The 21,843-nt window shown below is 54.7% G+C and overlaps 1 protein-coding gene across 2 annotated transcripts in view; it reads right to left on the reverse strand.

Moving 5' to 3' along the window:
* The window catches only part of SCN4A (sodium voltage-gated channel alpha subunit 4), a 41,427-nt gene extending 23,903 nt beyond the window's left edge, over positions 1-17,524 (reverse strand). The window contains exons 1-6 of one of the 2 annotated variants that reach the window (XM_019805183.2): positions 17,459-17,524; positions 2,266-2,933; positions 2,057-2,175; positions 1,832-1,921; positions 1,401-1,529; positions 797-888 (exon numbers count right to left, since the gene is read on the reverse strand). In XM_019805183.2, coding sequence (XP_019660742.2) covers positions 797-888; positions 1,401-1,529; positions 1,832-1,921; positions 2,057-2,175; positions 2,266-2,538 — 703 coding nt within the window. In that variant the 5' untranslated portion in view covers positions 2,539-2,933; positions 17,459-17,524. Of the gene's footprint in view, positions 1-796; positions 889-1,400; positions 1,530-1,831; positions 1,922-2,056; positions 2,176-2,265; positions 2,934-4,247; positions 4,540-17,458 lie in introns of those variants that run through there. The other variant, XM_034640289.1, reaches the window with a different exon arrangement.
* Between the last annotated feature and the right edge of the window lie 4,319 nt (positions 17,525-21,843).

The following is a 21,843-nucleotide window of genomic DNA, read 5'->3' on the forward strand; positions in this document are numbered from 1 at the left end:
AGACCTAACCCCCCTCCTCCCAGGGTCCGTCTCTTTCAGGCTGTTTTTCTCTCCTTTCATGAACCTTGTTCGGTTTCTCCATGTGCTCTTTTTGAGGGTCTGGGTGATCCGGGTTCTATTTATTTCATGCTTTTTTTTTTTTTAAGATTTTATTTATTTATTTGATAGAGATAAAGACAGCCAGCGAGAGAGGGAACACAAGCAGGGGGAGTGGGAGAGGAAGAAGCAGGCTCACAGCAGAGGAGCCTGATGTGGGACTCGATCCCATAACGCCGGAATCACGCCCTGAGCTGAAGGCAGACACTCAACCGCTGTGCCACCCAGGCGCCCCTATTTCATGCTTTTTGATGCATTACTTTGGAATTGCCCTGGCCTGGTTGCTCAGCGGGTATGTGGCGTGTTCCTTATAGAAGCCTCGGGGCTGGGACTTTCCATCCCTCGTCCCCTTGGTCTCTCTCTGCCCAGTCTCCTCATTTTATTTAACACACTCTCCATGCACATTTAATCCTTGTAACACCCAGTGTTATTATGTACATTTTGTAGAGGAGGAAACTGAGTCATAGGCAGGTTGAACCACTTGCCCGAGGTCAAAGTTGGGAAGTGGCAGACGTGAGACTTGAGCTCAGGAAGTCTGGCTCAGAGTCTGTGCTCTAACCACCTTGCCGTGCTGCCTCTTGAATGCTCATCCTCCAGCCTCCGGCCCCTTCTCCTCCCTGGCTATGGGGTCTCCCCAACTGTGTCCAGCTTTTGGTGTGAGAGTGTTGTGACCCTGGGTCAGGCTCCTGGACCTGAGTACCTGGGATGACCGTGATGGTTTTCAGGGCCCGCAGCACCCGGAAAGTTCTCAGGGCTGAGATGTTGCCCAAGTCCACAAACTCCGTCAGGTACCTGGGCAGGGAGGTTGGGACGAAGGCTGTGTCAGAGTTGGGGGTAGATGTGAGGGCAGAAATCACAGCTTCTGTAGGCCCAGAATGAGGATTCCCGAGGAATCCTTGTGGTTGGGGTTACCACAGGGGTTGGGGGGAAGGGCAGGTCAGACACCCCAAGGTTCCTCTTGGGCCCTGAGAGCTGGGGAAGACAGTGCAGGAACGCTGCTGGGAACGGGGGTGGCAAGGGTAGCCCAGCTCTCCCAGTGCATGAGGGCCTGTGGGACTGGGGCTTAGCGCTGACGCGTGTGGTTGCACACAGCATGTGGAGGCAAGTGGAGGAGGCATCAGGAGAGCCTCCAAAACAGACCCCAGCAACGGCAGCCCCTCGAACCAGGCAGCTCACGGCGCACCTGCCCGTCACCCCCGCAGCCCACCCCTCCAGGGAGTCAACCCACTCAGCTGCCCTCTTTGAGACCCGGCCCCCTCCCCTCCCCCTCCTCTGCCTCAGGATGCCCTCCAGGCCCTGCTCACGCCATCGTGATGACGCTGAAGTCCAGCCAGTTCCAGGGGTCCCGGAGGAATGTGAAGTCGTCAATGCAGAAGCCCCGGGCCAGCATCTTGATGAGGGATTCAAAGGTATAGATCCCCGTGAAGGTGTACCTGGTGGGGAGAGGGTGGCCAGGGCCAGGTGTGGCGATGATGGACCTCCCAGGAGGGAGGTCACAGTGATGAAATATGCTGCCCCGGGAGGTTGAGGGTATTGGTGAGCGTGACAGGGTGCACCACCCCGGAGGGCTTACGGTGTTGACGGGGGTGACAGTTACAGTGTGTGTCTTCCTGGAAGACAAGAGCAGTGCCGCTCGGGGCATCCTCAGAGTGCAGACCCCTGGGGTGGGCTGTGTCCCAGACTGGGGCGGGGTGGGGCGGCGGCGGGGGGAAGCTCCGAGGAGGAGGAGACTTACTCCACGTGCTTGGACCAGGAAGGCGGGTTGCTCATGGTCATGAACACACAGTTGGTCAGGATGGTGACCATGATGAACATGCTGAACAGCGTCGGGGGGGGTCAAGGAAAGTGAGGGAGCAGGTGGGGAGGGGAGGTGGGCAAAGGGCCTCCCCGCCTGCAGCACCTGGCTTTGCCGGTCCCTAACCCCTCTTGCCCCTGCACTCGCCCCACTTGGGTAGGATATGAGTGGATGAGCACTTTGATGGCGCTGCGTCTGATGATGCTGAAGGGGCTCAGCATGTAGAGAGCAGGTGCAGCGGAGAATCGGAAGATGGCCTTGCCCTTGTTAAGGACGATGAAGGTCTGCGGCAGAGAGAGAGCTGTGAGGTGTAGGGACAGGCAGGCAGACGGACGAGGGACAGGCAGGGAGAGGAAACCCTACCAGGCCCAGACCTTCTTGTCGCTGTAGTAGGGGTCCAGGTCCTCCAGGGGGATGCCGATGACCTCTGGTGGGGGGTCCCCGTAGATGAGGGGCAGGTTCTTGCCAGCCTCCAGGTCGCTGCGCGGCTTTCTTTCAGCCTCCTCGATCTCCATCTGCTTGTTCCGCTGCTGCCGGGCCTCTTCCTCCAGCACCCGCTGTTCTATGGCTGCCAGGGACTCCCGGGTGAAGGGGCGCAGGCTCTCAGGGCCCAGAGGCACCAGGATGGGCAGAGATGGTCTGGCCATCCTCGCATCCTGGGCTCGGCGGCCAGGAGGGTGGCGGGTTGCCGGGGCGGCTGCAGTGTGCCGCCCCCTGGGTGCCGGGCAGCTACCCTGCCCTGGGCCTGCTGTCCGCTACTCACCTCCTGCCTGCCCCGGGGCCAGGCCGGGGGGGTCAGCGCGCAAGCCCTGTCGGGACTGGGAGCTGTGCCTGCGAGGCCCGGGTGCTGCTGCTGCACAGGGGCTGGACACAAGAGCATCACCCCCGGGCCTGCACCACACTCTCCCCGGCAGGGGCTTGGCTGCCCTCAGGACCGACAGCAAACCCACCAGATCCTCTTCGGTGCTGGGGACTTGGGGCCAATGCCCCAGTGCCCTCAACCACCTCCTGGGCCCAAGCTCCGGAACTGTGTGGCGTCAGCCTATGGGGACAGAGAGAACCTCAGCTGGCTATGCTCAAGTGGCCTCTGGCCTGCAGCGAGGTGGACAGGAGTCAGATGTGAATGTGCAGGTGGCCCCGAGAATGGGTCAAGATGAAAGGCCTGGTGGGAGCAGCCTAAAGCAGGAATGGCAGGTGGATTTCGTCTTAAGGGCTGACCTGGATCAGCTGCTACGGGCTCCCTGGGGATGCGGGCAGACACCATCGAGGCTGCAGCCAGCCTCAGTGCTGTGATTGATTAGTGATGTCTGCCAGGGCACCAGAAAGGAGAATGGGGTGAATCTGCCTGTATTTGTCATCCCTGGCCTGGAGGGAAGGGGAAAGAAAGATGTGGGGTGTGGGCTACCCTGTGCTGAGCTTTGGGGAAGCATGATGTTGGGCTAGGAGAGGGAAGAAGAAAGGGACCCAGGCTCTGCAGAGGGTCCCACCAGCTCCCTCCCACGAAACCTGTGGGATCTAACCCGTGGGCAAGGAGCAGGAGGATGAAAGTTGTGTCTGTGGGGCCACAAGAGCCCCCAGATACTAATGTGGAAGAAGAGGACACAAAGGAAAGGTCATGGGGACAAAGACATGGAAAGTTTCAATGGTGGGGACAGGGCTAGAGGTCCCAGGGACTGTTTTTAGCTGGTGGTCCCTGTGTGGAGTGGGCGGATGAAGGGGCACCCACCCGGAGATTTGGAGGCCTGTGAGAACAGTGTGGACTGTCCCTTGGCCTGTCCTGATGGCCCTGCTCCTGCCCAGCCCTCCTGAGCCAATTCCCTGTGGAAGGGAGGTGGTGGGTCACTTATCCAAAAGGCCCTGGGGAATGACCCACATCAGCAGGCAGGCATAGGGGGACCACAGCAGCCCAGTCACACGAGCCACTGCAAGGCCTGCTCAGATAGACACGCCAGAGTCACCTCTCCACCAAAGGGGCTCAGTCAGACCCCACCAGAGGCTCACAGAGCTACGTGGAGGGCAGCCCTTTCTCGGCGGGCGCGGACGCCTGCGTGGTGTCCCCGCACTGGCCAGCACAGCACTTCCTCGGGCTTGGTCAACAGGTGGGGAGGGTGGCCCAGGGAGAGGCCAGAGCCATTGGGCAGAGCCGGCCACGCCCCTGGGCCCGGCGGCCCAGCTGCTCCCTACCATCACCCAGGGAGTCGTGTTTCCACGGGGGTGACTCTGCTCATCCCTGCTGACCCCATCCCTCAGCTGCTCCTCTGCCCCATCGTGGGCGTGGGAGCGTGTGTGTGCGAGCACACACACATGTACACACACACCCACACCCCGCGGTCCTACCCTGCCACTGGCCACACACCTTCCCGCCTTCATCCCGTCGCCGGCCCCACAGACACACCCATACAGAAGACGTGGACCTGCCAGATGGCCCTGCAGAGACCCCATGGCTGCTGGGCGCCCTCCCGGTTCACAGGCCTCACTTGGCAACAATCCTCTGGCCTGATGCAGCCCACTCTGCCCTTCACGGGGGCCCAAGTGGGACGACGGAGAACAAGAGACAGTCTGGCCCCAGCCCAGCACTCGTGGAAGCTACACTCGCTGGAGTCCTCAGAGGCCCCCAGCGCACAGACCCAGTGGTTTCTTCTCAGCTGGGCCTCCTGTTCCCCCTCAGGCACCTCACACTGCTGCTTTCTTCTGCTGCGGCTGCTTTTTTTTTTAGAGAGAGAATCTTTTTTTAAGCTTTTTTTTTTTTTTTAAGAGACAGTCCCACTTCCTTGATGGCCCCAGACCAGTGAAGTCACAGCTCCCTTCGTGCACCCAGAGTCTTCAAAGCTCTAAGGTCAGCGGTAATTCATGCCCTGCTTGTATGATGGTCTGTTGGTATCCATCTCCCCCACCAGACTCCTCACAGCCTGGGGTTTGGGGTCACCACGGAATTTGGTGCCTGGCACATTGGCGAGGTCTGTTTAGAGACTGCTGCCTGGCCCCCGCCTCTCTTCCTTCCCCTGGGCCCTCCTCCAGGCTCCGGACCCACAGATGGCACAGCCAGCCTGGCACCTCCTCCTGCTGGTCCCAGCAGGCCCCAGGCAGACTCTGCATCTCCCCCTTCAGAGTCGAAGTTCCTCTCCTGCCCTCTATGCCAGCCCTGAAGCCCCTTCATGTCTGGATGTCTTGTTATGGGAGGGGGAAAGTGCCCTCCCTGGCCTAGGCCAGTTGAGGCATGGTTTTGGCTGGTCCATTCCCAGGTCCAGCACCCACAAGGCTCTCCGTCCTCCAAGCTCTTGCTCCTTCATCACCTCTCACCTGCTCTGTCCAGATACCCCCACCTGGCTCCCTACTTGCCATTGGGCTCCTCTGTAATCCACCATTCACATTTCTGAAATCACAAATCTGATTAAACCTACCTACTCCTTCAGTGGCTTCTTACTGCTCAGTAGTGTGTCCACACCCTTCCACCTGGCTCCCCAGGCTCGCCACAACCCCACCCCTACCTTTCCATGTGCCCCTGCCCCGCCGGCACCCACCCTCTGGCCATGTCACCTCCATCCTTACAAACTGGCCAAGCTGTTTGACAACCAGGTTTATGGTCGGCTTGGCCCCTCTGGGCACCCTGGCTGAGTGGGTTTCTCCTCTGAACCGCCCATGTGCCTAATGCTGAACAAAAGGTGTGTGGTTTTTTTTAAAGATTTTAAGTAATCTTTACTCCCAACACGGGGCTCGAACTCACAACCCTGAGATGAAAAGTCTCATGCTCTACTGACTGAGCCAGCCAGGTGCCCCATAAAAGGTTATTAAATGAATGAATGAATGAATGAATGAATGAGAGGAACCCTCCACCTCAGCCTCTTTCCCCTGAAAGCACACCCTGCATCTAAATCATGACCAGAGGCCCCATCTCCTCTGATTTCCCCACCCCCCACTTCCTACCTCTCAGCTCACAGTCAAGTGCTTATTGCTGTGATCCTGGGGCTTCTTCTGGCCTTCACCCCCTGTCCCTGCATTTTCTTCCTCTCCAAAGAATCCTCTGACTGGCCCAGCTCAACTATAAGCGTCATCATCATAATCCCTCCTTGAAAATATTCTCTACTCCAGCCTTCTCTCACCTTCCATCCCCCTCATCTGGGGAAACCCCAGCCCGCCTGTCCCAGCTGTGCTGTTTCTGGGTCAGCGCCTACGTGGCTGGATGTTGCTGGAGCAAAGGCTGGGCCAGGCTGAGTTCACAGTTGACGTCGTGGTTACAAATGCCATGTGTGCCCTCACTTTTGCCCTGGGAGTGCAGTTTCTCTGGTGGCCACACTTTTCCACTTCGTAAGAAAACCATTCCACGCCTTCTCGTCTTTCCTCAACCACCTCCCCAATTCCTCCCCGTGATGCTCCCAGCCGGTGACTTTGCCTCAGCCATCAGTGAGAACCTAGCATTGCACACCATCATCTAGCTGACAAAACCTCTTCGCTGCCCCTGCCTCTGCCATCCTGCTGAAACAGAAGACGAGGAATCACCAAAGGCCAGCCTTCCATGTGGGCTCAGCCCTGACCCCTCTTGCCTTCCCAAGGACCTCATTCTCTAGTTATCTTCTCTCTACCATTGTCAACTTCTTCCTGTCTATGACCGGGCTCTCCCATTGTAAAAATAATGGCAGTGATGACTAAAACCGCCCTCCTGGCCTCACACCACCCTTCATCTATTGCCCTATTTTTCTGTTTCCCTTCATGGAGAAACTTCTTAGAAAGTATCTACACCAGCTGTCTTTACTTCCTTACCTTTTGTTCACTCTCCAGCCTATTCCAACCTGGCTTCCATCCCCCCCACTCAACTGAAACTGCTTTTGTCAAGTCACTAGCACGCTCTCCGCTGCCAAGTCTGCTGAACACGTTTCTGTCTTCACCTCCCTCAACCTCTCAGAAGCATTCAACCCAGTTGGCTGCAGCCCCCTTCTGGAAAGGCTCTATTCACTCAGCATCCATGAAAGCATGTCCATGGTTTCCCTCCTACCTCTCTGCTACCTTTTCTCAATTTTTTTGCTTGTTCTTCTTTCTCTCCCTAATCTCTAAAGTTTCTCAGGGCTCAATCTGGGTCTGGATGGCATCATTCCTAGGACTGGAAATAGTGTTACAGGAATAGCATCACATCTCCTTTGAACTCCAGACTGATGTATGCAGTTGCCAACTGGACCACTCCATGTGGATAGCTAAGAGGTATCCCACCCTACGGTATCTGGGATGAAGCATTTGCGCTTGTCAACTGTTCCAACCTACAGTCTTCCTCAACCCAGAAAATGTCCATCCATATCTGATTGCTCCAGTCAATATCAGGGTGTTTCCCTGAATGCTTTTCTCCCCCTCACCTTCTACGTCCAGTCCAGCCAAAGTTCCATTAATACTATCTCCAAACTATACATGACCTCCACCTTTTCCCCCTAGACCATATCACAATAATCTCTTGCAATAGCCTGTTTCCTGCTAACTGCTTTTGCCCTGCCCCTTGCAAATCCATTCCATAGAGCAGCCAGTGATCTTTTAAAAACAAGAAACTAATCGTTGTTTCTCCTGCTTAAATTTCTCCAGCAATTTCCTGCTGTGCTTAGAACAAAACCTAAAGGTCTTACGGGGACCTACAAGGCCCAGGTGATCCAGTCCCTGCCTCCCTCTCCACCTTTGTCTCCTTTTTTTTTTTTTTAAAGATTTTATTTATTTATGTGATAGAGAGACAGCCAGCGAGAGGGAACACAGCAGGGGAGTGGGAGAGGAAGAAGCAGGCTCCCAGTGGAGGAGCCCGATGTGGGACTCAATCCCTGGGACTCGATCCCGGAAAGCCAGGATCACTCCCTGAGCCGAAGGCAGACACTTAACAACTGCGCTACCCAGGTGCCCCTCCACCTTTGTCTCCTGATTCCTCCCGGTTCTCTCTGCTCCAGTCCCACTGGCCTCTTTCTAGCTTCTGGACCACTGGGCTCCTGCCTGCCTTTGGCCTTTACCTGGCCCTGTGCTCCCTTCCTTCTTCACAAGGCTCTTGCATCTCACCCCCCAGTCTAGGCTCAAATGTCTCTTCTCCAAGTGGCTTTCTCCTTCTTTACTCTCTATCACAGTCCCTGTGTTTTCCTTGACATCATATATCATAATTGGTAATTACTTAAACAAGTAATTTGCCTAATTTATTTGTCTGTGTCCTCCACTAGACTGAAATGCCAAGAGGGTAGGAGCTGTCTTCTAGCTCACCATAGCCAGTCCTAGGACTGGCACACAGTAGGCACTCAATACAGGTTTGCTGAAAGAATGAATGGAAGAAGACTTGGATACAGACCTTTCCAGCGATAAAACAGATTCTGGTACATTTCATTCATTCATTCATTCATTCATTCATTCATCCTTTCATCCATCCATCCATCCATGCATCCATCTGCCCATCCATCCGCCCATCCATCCTGTTCATAATCCAGAAGCTGAGCTAGCCTTGAATAGGACACAAAGATGCATGAGTTGGGCATCCTGCTTTCTGAGAGCTGGTGGTTGGGGGAAGGTGGACATGGGCACATGTAACATGAGGAGAAAGTGATGCTTGCCCTAAAGAGGGGAGGTCATTGTGCTATGGGAGTTCAGGTGGAAGAATGGCTACTGCCAAGCCTAGGAAGGAGAGATGTGGCTTTTCAGTTGGGCCTCAAAGGATGCTTCAGTTATAAACAGAGAGAAATGGAGGGGAAGAACACTCTAGGGAGAGGGAGCAGCCAGAGCAAAGACAGAGGCAGAACTTAGGGAGCTGCCTTTATGTCAGTCTTTGCGGGGCACAGAATCTATTCAGGGATTTGGGGAAGGTGGGTTGGGCAGCTGGCCATAACCTTGAGTGGCAGGCCTGGGAGTCTGGACTTTACCATGCAGCCTTGGAGAGCCCCTCACAGGGGTTGTGGGTTGAGATAAGACCACAGTTAGCTGGCATGTACGTGCCTTCTGCCCACCCTTTTGATGCGTCTAGAATAGCCAGGACAAGCTATATTGTTTGCAGTGGACACCAGTGGAGGAATGAAGGGTTATCTGGGACGTATGCACGGTGGCTTCCTGGCAGGGACAAGCACAACAATGCCCCGTATCATGGGTTAGGTGTCATGCTGGCACACCTCCATGTGGCTCTTCCAGCTACAATCTGGAGTAAAGGGGGCCAACGCGACAGCCTGAACCTTCCAACAGGCAGAGATCAGACTCTGGCCTCCACCCCCAGTCTGTTCTTGAGATGTGGCAGCTGGGGCCTGCAGGGGGCTCCCGGCAACCTCTTCCCACTGAATTTAAGAACACTGGAGTTGCAAGGACTCAAGAGATCAAGAAGTCCAACTCCCTCATTTCACAGATGGGGAACCTGAGGCCCAGAGAGGAGCAGCATCTCCCCCCAGAACACACACTTATTCATTCAACAAACATTTCTTGAGCACCTGCTCTGCACTGGGCTCTGTTCTAGGAGCCACAATATAGCAGCGGCAAACTCCCTGTCCTCACTGAGCTTGCATTCCAGAGGGAGGAGGCAGATAATAAATAGGGAAGCAAATAAGATAATTTTAGAGAGTGATAAATGAGAGGCCATGCCAAGAATAAAACCCAGCTCCCTGAGTGCCAGGGCCAGAGCCCATTTAGTAAGTGAGAAGCCCCAACGGAACCTGCATTGAAACGGAAGTTTGGGCGGAAGCGGTGAGTAAAGTCAGGCCATCTTGGGGGCCTGGAGGTGGTAAGCAGACAAGGATGAGGGTGGGGGAAGAAGGGTCAGCAGTCCCGGGGAGCCAGGCGGGGGCCAGCTGTCCATAGGCAAGGAGCCGAGAGTAAGGACGCTGGAGGGTGAGGCAGCTCATCTCTGGAGCAGGTCCAGCCTAGCATTGTCTTTCTCTGTGGAGCTGCCAGATCAGAACACCCAATTCCAGACATAGTCTGACCACAGAGAGAGAGGCCTTTTCTCCCCGGCCTAGACACCCTTTTTATTCATTCATCCCAAGATAGCTTGCAATTTTTCAGCAGCCTACTCCTAAGGTGAAATTTGCAATCACTCCTGGATCTTTTCCTCATGAAATATAGTCAAATTAGACCTTCCCTGTCTTATAAATTGTGCAATTGATTTTTCCCTTTTAAATCCAGGTGGACCCCAAACAAAATGTTAGCAAATCAAATCTAACAGTGTGTAAAGAAGTATACACTACAACCAAGTGGGATTTGTCCCAAGTATGCAAGTCAGATTCAACATTAGAAAATCAGTTAATGTAATCCATCATATCAATAGGTTAAAGAAGGAAAATCATCGGGGGGCCTGGGTGGCTCAGTTGTTAAGCGTCTGCCTTCAGCTTAGGGCGTGATCCCAGAGTCCTGGGATCGAGCCCTGCGTCGGGCTCCCTGCTCTGCTGGGAGCCTGCTTCTTCCTCTCCCACTCCCCCTGCTTGTGTTCCCTCTCTCGAAGGGCTGTCTCTCTCTCTGTCAAATAAACAAATTAAATCTTTAAAAAAAATAAAGAAAGAAGGAAAATCATATTATCATATCAAGAAATGAAGGAAAAGAATTTGACAAAACCCAATACTCATTCTTGATAAAACAACAACAACAACAACAACAACAACAACAACTCAGTAAACTAGGAATAGTAGAGAGTTTCCTCAGCCTGATAAAGAACATTTACAGCTAACATAGTACTTATTGATGAGAAACTAGAAGGTTTCCACTAAGATCAGGAACAGGGCAAGGATGTTGCCTCTTACCACTCCTTTCCAGAATCGTATTGGAAGTCCTAGCTAACGCAATAAGACAAGAAAAAGAAATAAAAATTATACTGATTGTAGGGGCACCTGGGTGGCTCAGTCGTTAAGCGTCTGCCTTCAGCTCAGGGCATGATCCCGGCGTTCTGGGATCGAGCCCCACATCAGGCTCCTCTGCTGAGAGCCTGCTTCTTCCTCTCCCACTCCCCGTACTTGTGTTCCCTCTCTCGCTGGCTGTCTCTCTCTCTGTCAAATAAATAAATAAAATCTTTTAAAAAAAAAAGAAAATCAATTAAAAAAAAGTTATACTGATTGTAAAGGAAGAAATGAAACTGTCATTGTTCACAGATGACATGATTATCCATGTACAAAATCCAAAAGAATTGACAAAAAAAAAAACCCACCCTGAAACTAATAATGGTTTCAGGAGGCAAGGTTAATATAAATCCAGGTGTTGGACTTTTCATTCTACAAGTTCCCCCTTGTTCATTGCACCTCTTCACTTCTAGTCTTTTGTGAAGGCCTATTGGATCTTGATTTTTCCTCTCAGTTCAACACCCTCACAACTGTGTATCTGTGATCCTCACTATCCCAAATTATTGGCCAAACATGGCTCAGGATAGACATCACTACCACCATCCCCCCCACCACATGCTTCTAGAACCTTCTCTCCTAGGAAACCATGCTTTTAAAGACTGTTCTTCAAACATCCAGAAACCTACGTAACTTGTAACTGCACTGCATTGGCCTGAAATCCTCCAAGAAGTGTCCGCCATGCCTTACCAGCCTGAGATATAAAAGCCACTGTGAGAAACTCTCCTGGACAATTGAGAATGGGTGTGACCTGCCCCTCGCAGCCTTCCCTGTTCACTCTAGGGCACATCTCTGTGGGTGCAGAGATAGCAGGTAGCTTCCTGGCCTTGCTCAGGCCCCAGTCATTGTGCCTTTTGCCAACCAAGCATGCAGTTCATCTGCAGCAGAGTTGCAGTCCAGGGTCAGGCTGTTTTGTTTCTCTGTGGATTGGAAGCCAGATTACTTCAGAGCTCCATGTGGCCAGTGGAGACCCCTCCTTAAGCTTCACCTGCAGTGGGAGCTCAGACTCAGAACTTTCTGGGAGACTGGAAGAGATCAAAATTCTTCTATCCTGGCCAAAGACAGTACAGGGCATCCGGGTGGTCTACTTCCCAAATTCCTGAATTTCCGCTGTGGCCCAGCTCCAAGAATGCAAAGTGGATCCCTGTGCCCCCTAGTTATAAATCTCAAGTCACAGCTTTTTCTCAGCTGTGGCAGTCTGCAGGTGGGGATAAGAAAGGGGTAGTTTTGTTGTTTCTCTGCCAGCACTTAAGGCTGAGGTGTTGGCAGGCCAGGGCCCTGGAGGAAGTCACCCCGGGTGCCCTCCCCTCCTGATCTAACACTCTGCAGAGGAAATCTGCTTCAACAGGTCTTGGAGGGAGGCCTGGAGCCGGGAGTGGAAAACTCCGGACACTCAGGAGCCTTGAGAGTTCCGGAAACAATCAGGTGCACATGAGGGGTGCTCCTCCTGGGCGAGGGGTGGGCTAATGATGATTGCACTTTCCAAGTGGGGCTCACTGGACCAAAACATACCTCCCCTTTTTTTAGAACCCTGAATCAACCAGCCTAATAATGTGCCCCCAGCAAGGGGTAAGTACAATAGTGGTGACAACATTTATTTTGTACTAACTGTATGCCAAGTTTGTTTTCTTGTTCAGGATATGTCAGCAGCCCCTCCCCTCACTATCAGATCCATTCTCTGGCAATCCCCAATGGCTCTCAAGAAACATCAGTTAGTTTTTTTTCAACCTGCCTCTTCCTCTCAAACCTGACTCTTTGCCTTCACCCAGAGTGTTTCTGGTTGGCTTGGGGCCCGATGAAATAAAAATTCACAAGTGGGAAATAAATCCTCAAATGGGCTGTGTTTGGGTTTTGTGAACTGTGCCCCCTTCCTTCCAACCCCTCCCAGCTCATCTATCGACAGCCCTGGAAGCCTGGGAGGTTGGTTCCTCCGGCCCCCAAATCTCAGCCCCTTCACCTGGCATGCTGACATGCATAGGCCCTTGAGGCGGAGGCTGAAGAATTATTACTTGAAGAAAAGCAGTCATGGATATGTTCATTTGGTGCTTACCGAGTGCCTGGCACTGTTCCAGGCTCGGTCTCCCAGCTGACAAGTGGCCCAGGCAGGATTTGAACGCAGCTCTCTGACGCAAATCCACGTGCCTGCTCCTACAAACGCTGCCTCCCCCCAGCCCTCTGGGGGACTGGGCTGGCCTGACCCTCATCTGTCTGCCCTCTTCAAAGGGCAGACCAGGGTCCTTAGGCCAAGCCCCTAAAACGCACCAGTTGCGGTGGGTGTCTGGGGGGCCCTGGCGGGACTAGACTCAGGCCTCCTGGGGCCGTGTGTATTGAGAATCGTGGGAATGGGGACTACAAGTCAGCAGCTTGATAAAGAAACTTTCTTGAGGTATGGGTTTCTTTTATACCAGTCGACCCTCGTGTACCCCCTAAGTCTCTCTGCAGCCCATTTGTATACACACACACACACACACACACACACACACACACACACACACACTTCTATGAGTCATTTCCCAGCTGCTCCAAAGGGTGGGGAGGCTGATTAGTTCCACCCAGGCTTGGGGCTTCCTGCCGTCTGCTAGCTCGGCTCTCTCTAAGGAGCCCCCAAGCATGACCACCAGGGTTCTATGGATGCCACCCCTCAAACTTGTGCATGCACACCCTCTCCTATCCACATCTGGGCCCACCTCACCCGCCTTTGGGCAGATCCATCCCCTGCACACAGGGCTGCTTCCCCTGCCTTGCCTGTTTCTACCTACAGTTTATCCCGGGAGATGCCTGCCTCTGTTCTCTTCTCTCTCTGCCCCACACCCTCACCCTTCCCAGACCATGGCAGACAGGCTCTTTTCCTGCCATGGGTCCACCAAAGGGCGACAGGAAGACTGTTCAAAACTGATCAGAGCCCACCTGGCTCCTGTTCCCTCCATCAATCCCCAACCATCCAGGTAAGGTGGGTTTTGATGCCTCCCTTCTTGCCCCCCCCCCAACCTGCCAGGTCCCTGGAGCTAGGGATCATGGTCGTCAGCGCCAGGAAGACTGGCCTCTTGCTGCCTGTGGAGCCCCGGCCCTATCACCGGAAACGCACAAGGAAGGCTTGTGGACTCTTTCTGCCCCTCAGCCAGCTGGGCTCTGCCACTACCTCTGAGAACTTTGCTCTACCCCGGAAACTACTCCAGGGATGTTTTCCTACCATCGACCCTGGTAAAAGGTCCTTCTCCCCAGTTAAGGCCACTCAAGAATAAGCCTCAAAGGAGACTGGAGTCATGAGCAGATCTTACTGAAACGGAAGCCAGAGGGACTCTGCTTGGCTTTTGGCGTCACTGTCCTCACGGCAACATGTGTCAACCGCGGACCCTCATGGAAGGGGGTCTGGCACCCACTTTATAAAAGGATCTCCCTCACCTGAGGGAGACCAGATAGGAAAAAAAACATATCCCCTCTCCCAGCTATGCAGGATGCCCAGAGCTGGATAAGGTCGTCCTGCTTCCTGCCAGGCAGACCCACCTTCTGTAGGTCCTTTCCCTCCTTTTGTTGCCCCTTTCCCCCACAAGATGAGACTTTGATTTCAGAGTCACAGCCTGGTAAGAGCCATGATAATTAACTACTAGTTAACACTTACGAAGAACTGACTACTTGCCAAGCATTGTTCTGGGCACCTCGCATTCGTGAGCTCTTTTAATCCTCACCATGATCCTACTATTATCACTCCATTTGACAGAGAAGGAAACTGAGGCACAGAGAAGGTAAGTCACTTGCCGGAGGTGATTTATATTATATAGTAGACTGGGTCTGGAGACCCGGCCCATGGGGCTCGTGAAAGAGCCTTGGGCACTAAGCTATATCACCATCCAAGTCTACATGGACCATGTCCTTCTAGCACCTATCTGGTGGGGGGGGTGGGGGGAGGCAGGCTAGGGAAACTGGCTTTACAGACCAGTTCAAAAACGGAGTGGGGTCTGGTGACCACTGTGGTCCTGTACTTTGCATTTATGCTAAGGCTCCTGGCAGAGGACACCAAGCCTGAGGGGAAGGGGTGGCCTGCCCTTCAAGGGGTACAGCTCCCTGCCACCCCTCCCCCCATCTGCTCCTTGAGCCCCTCCTGCTCCTCCCGCTGCCCCATCCCCCCAACGATGGCTGTTGACTGAAAACCTCGGGGAATAAAAATAGCTGTTGCTGACGAGGCAGAAGGGGGGCCAGAGCACATGAAGGGCCTGGGGCAGGGGTGGTGGAGGTAGAGGATTCCCCCAGCCCCCGAAGAAGCCCTCCTGAACGTACCCCTGGGAACCACGGCCTGCCTCTGCTGCTGCAGAGCTGGGGACCCCTGCAGGAGGCCCGGCACCTACCCCAGCCCTTGGGCTACCCACTGGAACCCCCTGCCCCGCCCCCAAGGGTCAGGGGCCAGCTCTGCACCAGCGTCAGGGCCCCTCACTAGCTGTGTGCCTTGGGCAAGTGACAGGACCCTCGGAGCCTGAACCCTCCCTTAAGATGAGTCAAGGAACAGAAGGCTCGCACAGCCTGGGTGTTGACAGCCACCCTCCACCGTCCCCTCCTTTCTCCCTACCTGCTCTCTGGGAACTCAGGCCTCAGATATTTCATTTCCCCTTCAGTTCATCTCTCTCCTGTCACCTGGAGAGAGCTTTTCTGCTCCTCTCTCCTCTCGGTAAGCTCCAATCCCTTGTCTCCTCTCTGGCTCTGCCCAGCCCTGGGAGACTTCTCTGAACTCCATCCCCAGCTGGACTTCCCCCACCCCCACTCCTGCCACTCTCTACACTTTCCTCTGTTCTGGGAGCCAGAATTGCCTCCAAAGGCAGGGACCTTGTCAGGACCACCCCCATTGTCTGGCCAGGAGTTGAGTGCTTTTAGCATTGAGCTCAGGGCTTCCCCACGGCCTGGGCCTGGGGGTGGGACCCAGGAGCCCTGGCGAGGGGAGCCAGGAGGCAGGCCTTGACGCTCAGGCCAGCCTGGAGCTGGGAAGGTGGTTCCGAGTTCTGAGCCCCTACCTCAAGCAGGTTCCCAACCAGAAATGACAAGCAGAGCCAGACTAGGAGAGGGGCATCTAGGAAGTACCCTTCATTATCTTCCTAAAACCCCACTAAAAATCCCAGCCGATCCCCTGAGAGATGCCTGGGATGGACATGGGAGTGGGCCAGTGGGTTATGTCTGGGACCCTGCATCACCCACACAGGTGATGTGGCTCCAAATATGTGTGTGATAACCAAACTGTCCACAACACTGCCACACAGTGAGGCCACCAGCCACGGCCAGGGGACTGGGGATGACCCCAGATGAATGTGGAGGGTCCTGGGAGAACCAGTCCTTCTCCTGTGTCCCCCGCCCCACTGCCACCCCTGGGGTCTCCTTAGCTCAGCTCAGGGCCCTGGGGTCAGTCACAGTCTTGGTCATAGACGAATGACAACAGTGCCCATCGTTGGCCCTTCCCTACCTCTCTGTCAACCTCTTCCCCTCTCCACACTAGTCGGACTGGCCGCAAACTGGTCTCGAGCTACTCTCTTCGAACTGGCTCCTCCATAGAGTCTAAACTCGAGGGCCTTCAAAGCTCCTTTGAGCTCTGCCTTTCCCATGCCGGCCCTGGCTTCAGGTGGTATGGGTGGGAGGGGGACATGTTTAGTATCCACCAGGAGGGCCCCCTCCCCACCCCGGGGCAGTGTGAGCCCTCATGGTGCCTGGGCCCCGTGCCCCCCAAGGGGCGGGGGGGGGCTGCGAGACACAGTACTTAGCCAGGTGGAGTGGGAAGGTGGTCAGGCCCCCCGTGCCACACCAGTGCCTTCTTGGAAAGCCTCAAAAGCCCCCATCCCACCCTCAGGGCCCTCTAGATGGGGATTCCCCAATCTTCTGAATAAATGCCTCCCTCAGGTAAGCAACACCACGCTCCTCTCAAACCCCTCCTCCTACCTCCGCTTGGACCTTTCGGCTGCTGGCCCTAGCCGCTGCCTGCCCCCTCCTCCGGCCCCGGTGCCCCGCTCTGCCAGCAGGGAGGGGGAGGGGGCTGCGCTCTGCCCTGGCACCTCGCTTCCGGCCCTACACCCTGGCCCCGAGTCTCCTCCCGAATGCCCCAGGGGCCCCTCAGTGCCGTGGCCCCATCTTCCCCCCCCCACCCTGGGCCAGGCTTGCTGCCTTCCCCGCTTGTCCAGGAAAGGAGCCCAGCCTCGCCACGAGCTGGTGGTGGGCAGAGCCCGGGCGCTGCAGCCTGAGATGTGTCCTCTGCTGGCATCTGGAAGATTCCTGTTTCAGCAGAGCAAAGACGCCGCCACCACCCCCCACCCGGCCTCCTGCCGCTCTCCTCCCCCCACAGCCCTGCCTCCGGAGCCATGGAGCCACCAGGAACTGGCTGAGCCGCTCCGGGAACAGGCGTTTTGGCTTCTGTAGGCTCCTCTCCTGAAGACACTCGGCCTGTCCCGTCCCCAGGGTCACCCTGTGCTCGTCTGGAGCCGAGCCTTCGCCGCTGGGCCATTGGTGACCAGGGCAAGGACCCTTGCTGAGGGCAAAGACAGCCAGCCAGGGGCACCAAGGGCAGCCGACGGGGGGCCACAAGAGGCAAGTTGGGGGACGGGGAGGGTCAAGGCACAAGGAGCTCGGCAGCGGCCGGACAGAGCAGGCCCCGGGTGTGGGCAGGAGGACAGCGGTGCCCCGAGTGAAGCAGTGGCTTCCTTGAAGCCAGGCTGGGCACGGGGCCAGGGTGCCCTGCTCGTCGGGGTGGCCGGCCCTCGGGGTGCCAGCCGGGGCGGGGTGCGGTACTCACTGCTGGACAGGAGCGGAGTGTTTGCGGCCGAGCCTGGAGCGCAGTGCCCACCTCAGGCTGGGGCTGGGACTCTGGGGGACTTGGCCGGGGGGCCGGCCGGCGGGGACAGCTGCTGCCGCTGATGTCACAGGGTCATGAGTGAAACCTGAGGACTGGGCCAATCTTCAGGTGGGAGCCTGGGCCGCGTTTCCCTCACGGGGTGTGCTGGGTGTGCTCGGGCTCAGCCCGGGACGGCCGGGGCTAGGGGGCCACTGGTACACGCTTGCCACACGCACACGCACACACATGCGCACACGCAGCGGGGCACGCGTATGAGCCCATTCCCGCAGGTCCTCTCCCACCCTTGAGGAGCTTACCCAGCCTCGTTCTACATGCCAGTCTCCTTTCACACTCATTCCCGGAAGCCCCGGTGGCACATGGCAGCTTGCACACTCACACTCGCTCTGGTACACACTCATGGACGCATCTCCCCACAAATGCCACACTCGCACATGCTCAGCCATACACATAAATCACCCTTCATCCATTCACACAAACCCTTCCACTGTGTGTTACACCGTTCCCACACACGCTTACTGTTCACGCAAACACGCTCCCACTCTCACATCAGGCTCGTGTGTATCCTTGTATTGTTATATACATGCAGTCATATCTACTCTCCTGCCCAGGTGAACACGAACGCTACGTACCCTGGACACTAGGCTTTTACCACGTGCATGTCTGTGTGTACACACACCCATACACACGGTCACGCTCAGGCATTCACGCATGTGTATGCATGTTCCTTAGATCCATACCATTGTCTATGTCCACGTTCCTGTTCACACATACACAGGGCCACCGGTGTGTACCTATGGTCACTAGATTTTCATTAAGTGTATGCCTGCACACACACACACACACACACACACACAACTGTCGGCTGGACAACACGGAAGTCTCAAGAGTCATTTCTCCACCACCACTCGCCCCCCCACCCCCACCACCATCCCACTGGCTAGACATCTGTCCCTCAGAGCCTGGGGAGCGGTGGGTGGGCGGGGCGATTGGGGGCAGAATGAGGTGGGTTTAGCCTCCCCCCCCCATTCTGGGGCTGTGATGACCCCTAGTGGAGCTGTTGTGAAATGACCCATCTCCCAGCTCTCCCACCATGCTTACCCCAGGCGGACAAGAGAGCCCCTGGCTGAATCCAGAGTCACTGCTCCCCAAAGCTCCCTGCGTTGCTCCCCCCAGTCTCCCATGCCCGTCCCTGACACTGTCTTTTCTGGTAACCAGAACTCCAGCTGAACTGAGCCCAGGACAGAGAGGCCTTTGTGAGGGGCCCAGGAAGGCCTGGGGAGTGGTCACCCTCAGTCCTGGAGGTTGGATGGCATCTCTCCTCCCAACGACTCTCGGTAGACCCAGCCTCAGCCTTGTCGAGCCCCTTCTTGGGGGGAAGGCCTGGCTGTGGGTTGAGAAGTTCTTGCTATGCCGGCACTGCCCACATCTCAGCCCAGGTGAGTCACTTCTCACCCTCAGATGTGTGTCCCAAATCGGCAGGTGTGGAGTTGGTGTTCTCTGTGCGTGGTTCTTATGCTGCTTAGCTCATGCACCTTTCTGACACACGTTTTCCATGTGGTTTTACTGCTAACCTGACCCAGGTGTCTGAGTGCCCCTGCCTCTTCTTTGCAAGGATCTTCTTTCTTTAGCACTCAGAGGAAAAGCAAACATTTTGTCTCTTCCTTCCCAAGTTGTCTCCCTGGAACTGTTCCCTGGGGCTCCTGTCATCACTCATGGCCCTGCTGTGGCTCCAGTTTGCTTTGCTGCTGGCTACTGTCCCCCTGGTAGCTCACTCTTTCCTGTCTGGGCACTGGAGGAGAGGAGGTGGGCAGGCAGCTGTCATTCCCATTTATGGTCTCTACCTGGGCACTGCCCTGAGCTCTATGAGGTAAGAATTTCTTTAATGAGGGGTTGAAGTAATTGAAGGGAATTGTAACATACGAAGTGGCGGGGGGGCTGATGCATTCGGTTGTCTGGGTTGTACACTGTACAATTGTGGGCACCAATCACATTTGTAATTATAGATTCATGTATTTAAGACGATAATTGTCTAGCAGATGGTAGCAAACTATCTAGGGGCTAATTTTTCTATTTTGCACAAGATGTCATTTGGACTAGGAATAAGGCTGATTGGAAAACCAAAGCTAAATGTGAAATATGACTTTTTTCCACAGCCCAAGGGGAAGGAATACCTCCCTCTTTTGATGACAATATTCCTTCTTCCTTTGGGGAACTGCTCCTTCCCTACTCCAAATATGTCATCCTGGTGTGGCTGCTGATTACACCCCCTGCCTTGGCCACGAAGATGGCCATGTCACCCAGGTCTGGCCAATCCTCTTGGCCACAGTGTTTGGTCCCAAAGCTGGATATGTGGCACACTCAGGGTCAATCATAGTCCTTCCTGGGGATTTATGTGTATCCATACAAAAGAAAGGTAACCTCTCCCTCCTCAGGATTCTCTAAGTTTGCATCAAGTAACTGAAGTGAGTCTGAAGGTGCCCAAAATATGTCTCCCACCGAGTGGAAGAGCCTCTGTGTGGGATGAGGGAATGCGAGCCCCACACACAGGTGGGGGACATGAGAGAGGGACCTGAAGACCCTGCTTGACCCCTGAGTCAGTGGGACTACAGAGCAGCCCCGTCACTGTCCTCCCCCATCACGTGAGCCAGAAAGCATCCCTTTTCCTTAAGCTAGTTTAGGGTGAGTTTCAGTTGCCCGCAGACACAAGAATTCTGCAGAATAGAACCACCTTTCAGAAAATCCTACCCTGACCTGCAGGAACTGGCCTTCTCCCACCCTGTCCTGGCTACTACCCCCCGCCCCTCACCCCCACCTGGGCTTCAGTTTTCTCCCTGAGCCATTCACTCAGGGGGACTTCCTGGGAGCTTCAGCAGGGGCTCCCCCACGGTTGGCACCCCAATTCCAGGGAGTAGGGGAGGGGCTCTGGGCTCCACCCCACAGCTCTATTCCAAGTGGGGATGGGACCTTGAAACTGAGTCCCCACCACCGTGCATCCCACTGGTGCTGTCTACACTTTATAAGTCCCCAAAGTACTACCAGGGCCCTGTCAGGCAAAACCACACACACACACCTCACAAGGAGAGCCGCTATTTGGAGAAACAGCATAGTCAGAGCCTCTAAGCAGAAAAATGGGATTTCTTTTCTGTGGTATGTTCAAGGGCTTCCCAACAGAGCCAGTCAGTCATGTAACCAGCTCCTTCCAATTAGTGCCTCGTTAGGACCTGGGCCCAAGAAAAGGGCCTGCTGTCGGGTCGCCCGTCTCTGCTCAGCACTTCCTCATCTGTACCAAAAAGAAACACTGAAATTTCCACCCTTTTCTCTCCGTTCCCATCTGAGGAGGAGAGGAAGGAGCTCATTTTTTGTGGGGTTTTTTGTGTGTGTGTTGTTGTTCTTTTTTTAATGGCAGCACCTTCTTCCCTTTGAGCGACTTGCCTTCAGTTACACAACCATCCCCTTATCCGAGGACACTGCGTATGTTCAATTTTCAACCCTTAAAAATAACACTGTGATGAACACACTTGAGGCGAAATCTTTTGCCATGTTGAGTTTATTCCCAGAAATAGATTGACCGAGGCGACAGGGAGGACTTTTGATATATATCGCTGTGGGACGCTCAGAAACAAACAAATGAAAAACCTGGTAAAACAAACAAACAAAGATGCGAACGAGAGTCCTCATGGAGACAAAATGAAAAGGAAATAGGTGGAGTGTTCAGTGCCTCAAAGAAAATAATAGTGGGCCAGGCAAGTGGCCAGAAAGTCACCTCCTCCGCTGTCGGACTAATGTTAGATCTTCTATAAGCAAAATAGCTCCGACAGATAAGCGTGTGCGGTTTTTCCATTCTTCGAAGGGCAAATGCTTTCATTTCCTTTACAAAGAACACTACTTGCATACAGAAGCCAGGCATGTCTACCTCAGCCCTGTCTTCCAAAGCCCATGTGGGGTCAACATGTGATCTTATATCTGAGGTAGTGAAGTAATCACCTGTCCCTGCCTGTTTTCTACAGCAGTCTCCAACCTGCTCTGGGCTTTATTTATTTTCCTTTAAAAAATATTTTATTTATTTATTTGAGAGAGAGTGCACGCGCGTGCGCACGCACAATTTGGGGGAGGGGCTTTGGGAGAGGAAGAAGCAGGCTCCCTACTGAGCAGGGAGCCCCATGCCTGGTTCGATCCCAGGACCCCAGGATCATGACATGACCTGAGCTGAAGGCAGATGCTTAACCACTTAACTGACCTAGCCACCCAGGTACCCCTCTGGGATGCTTTTAGTCAGAGGAGGGTGGTGACCTCCTGCTGGCCTCCCTGCCTCCAGCTTTGCCTCA

Source organism: Ailuropoda melanoleuca, chromosome 13, assembly GCF_002007445.2.
Source record: "Ailuropoda melanoleuca isolate Jingjing chromosome 13, ASM200744v2, whole genome shotgun sequence".
Lineage (NCBI taxonomy): Eukaryota > Metazoa > Chordata > Mammalia > Carnivora > Ursidae > Ailuropoda > Ailuropoda melanoleuca.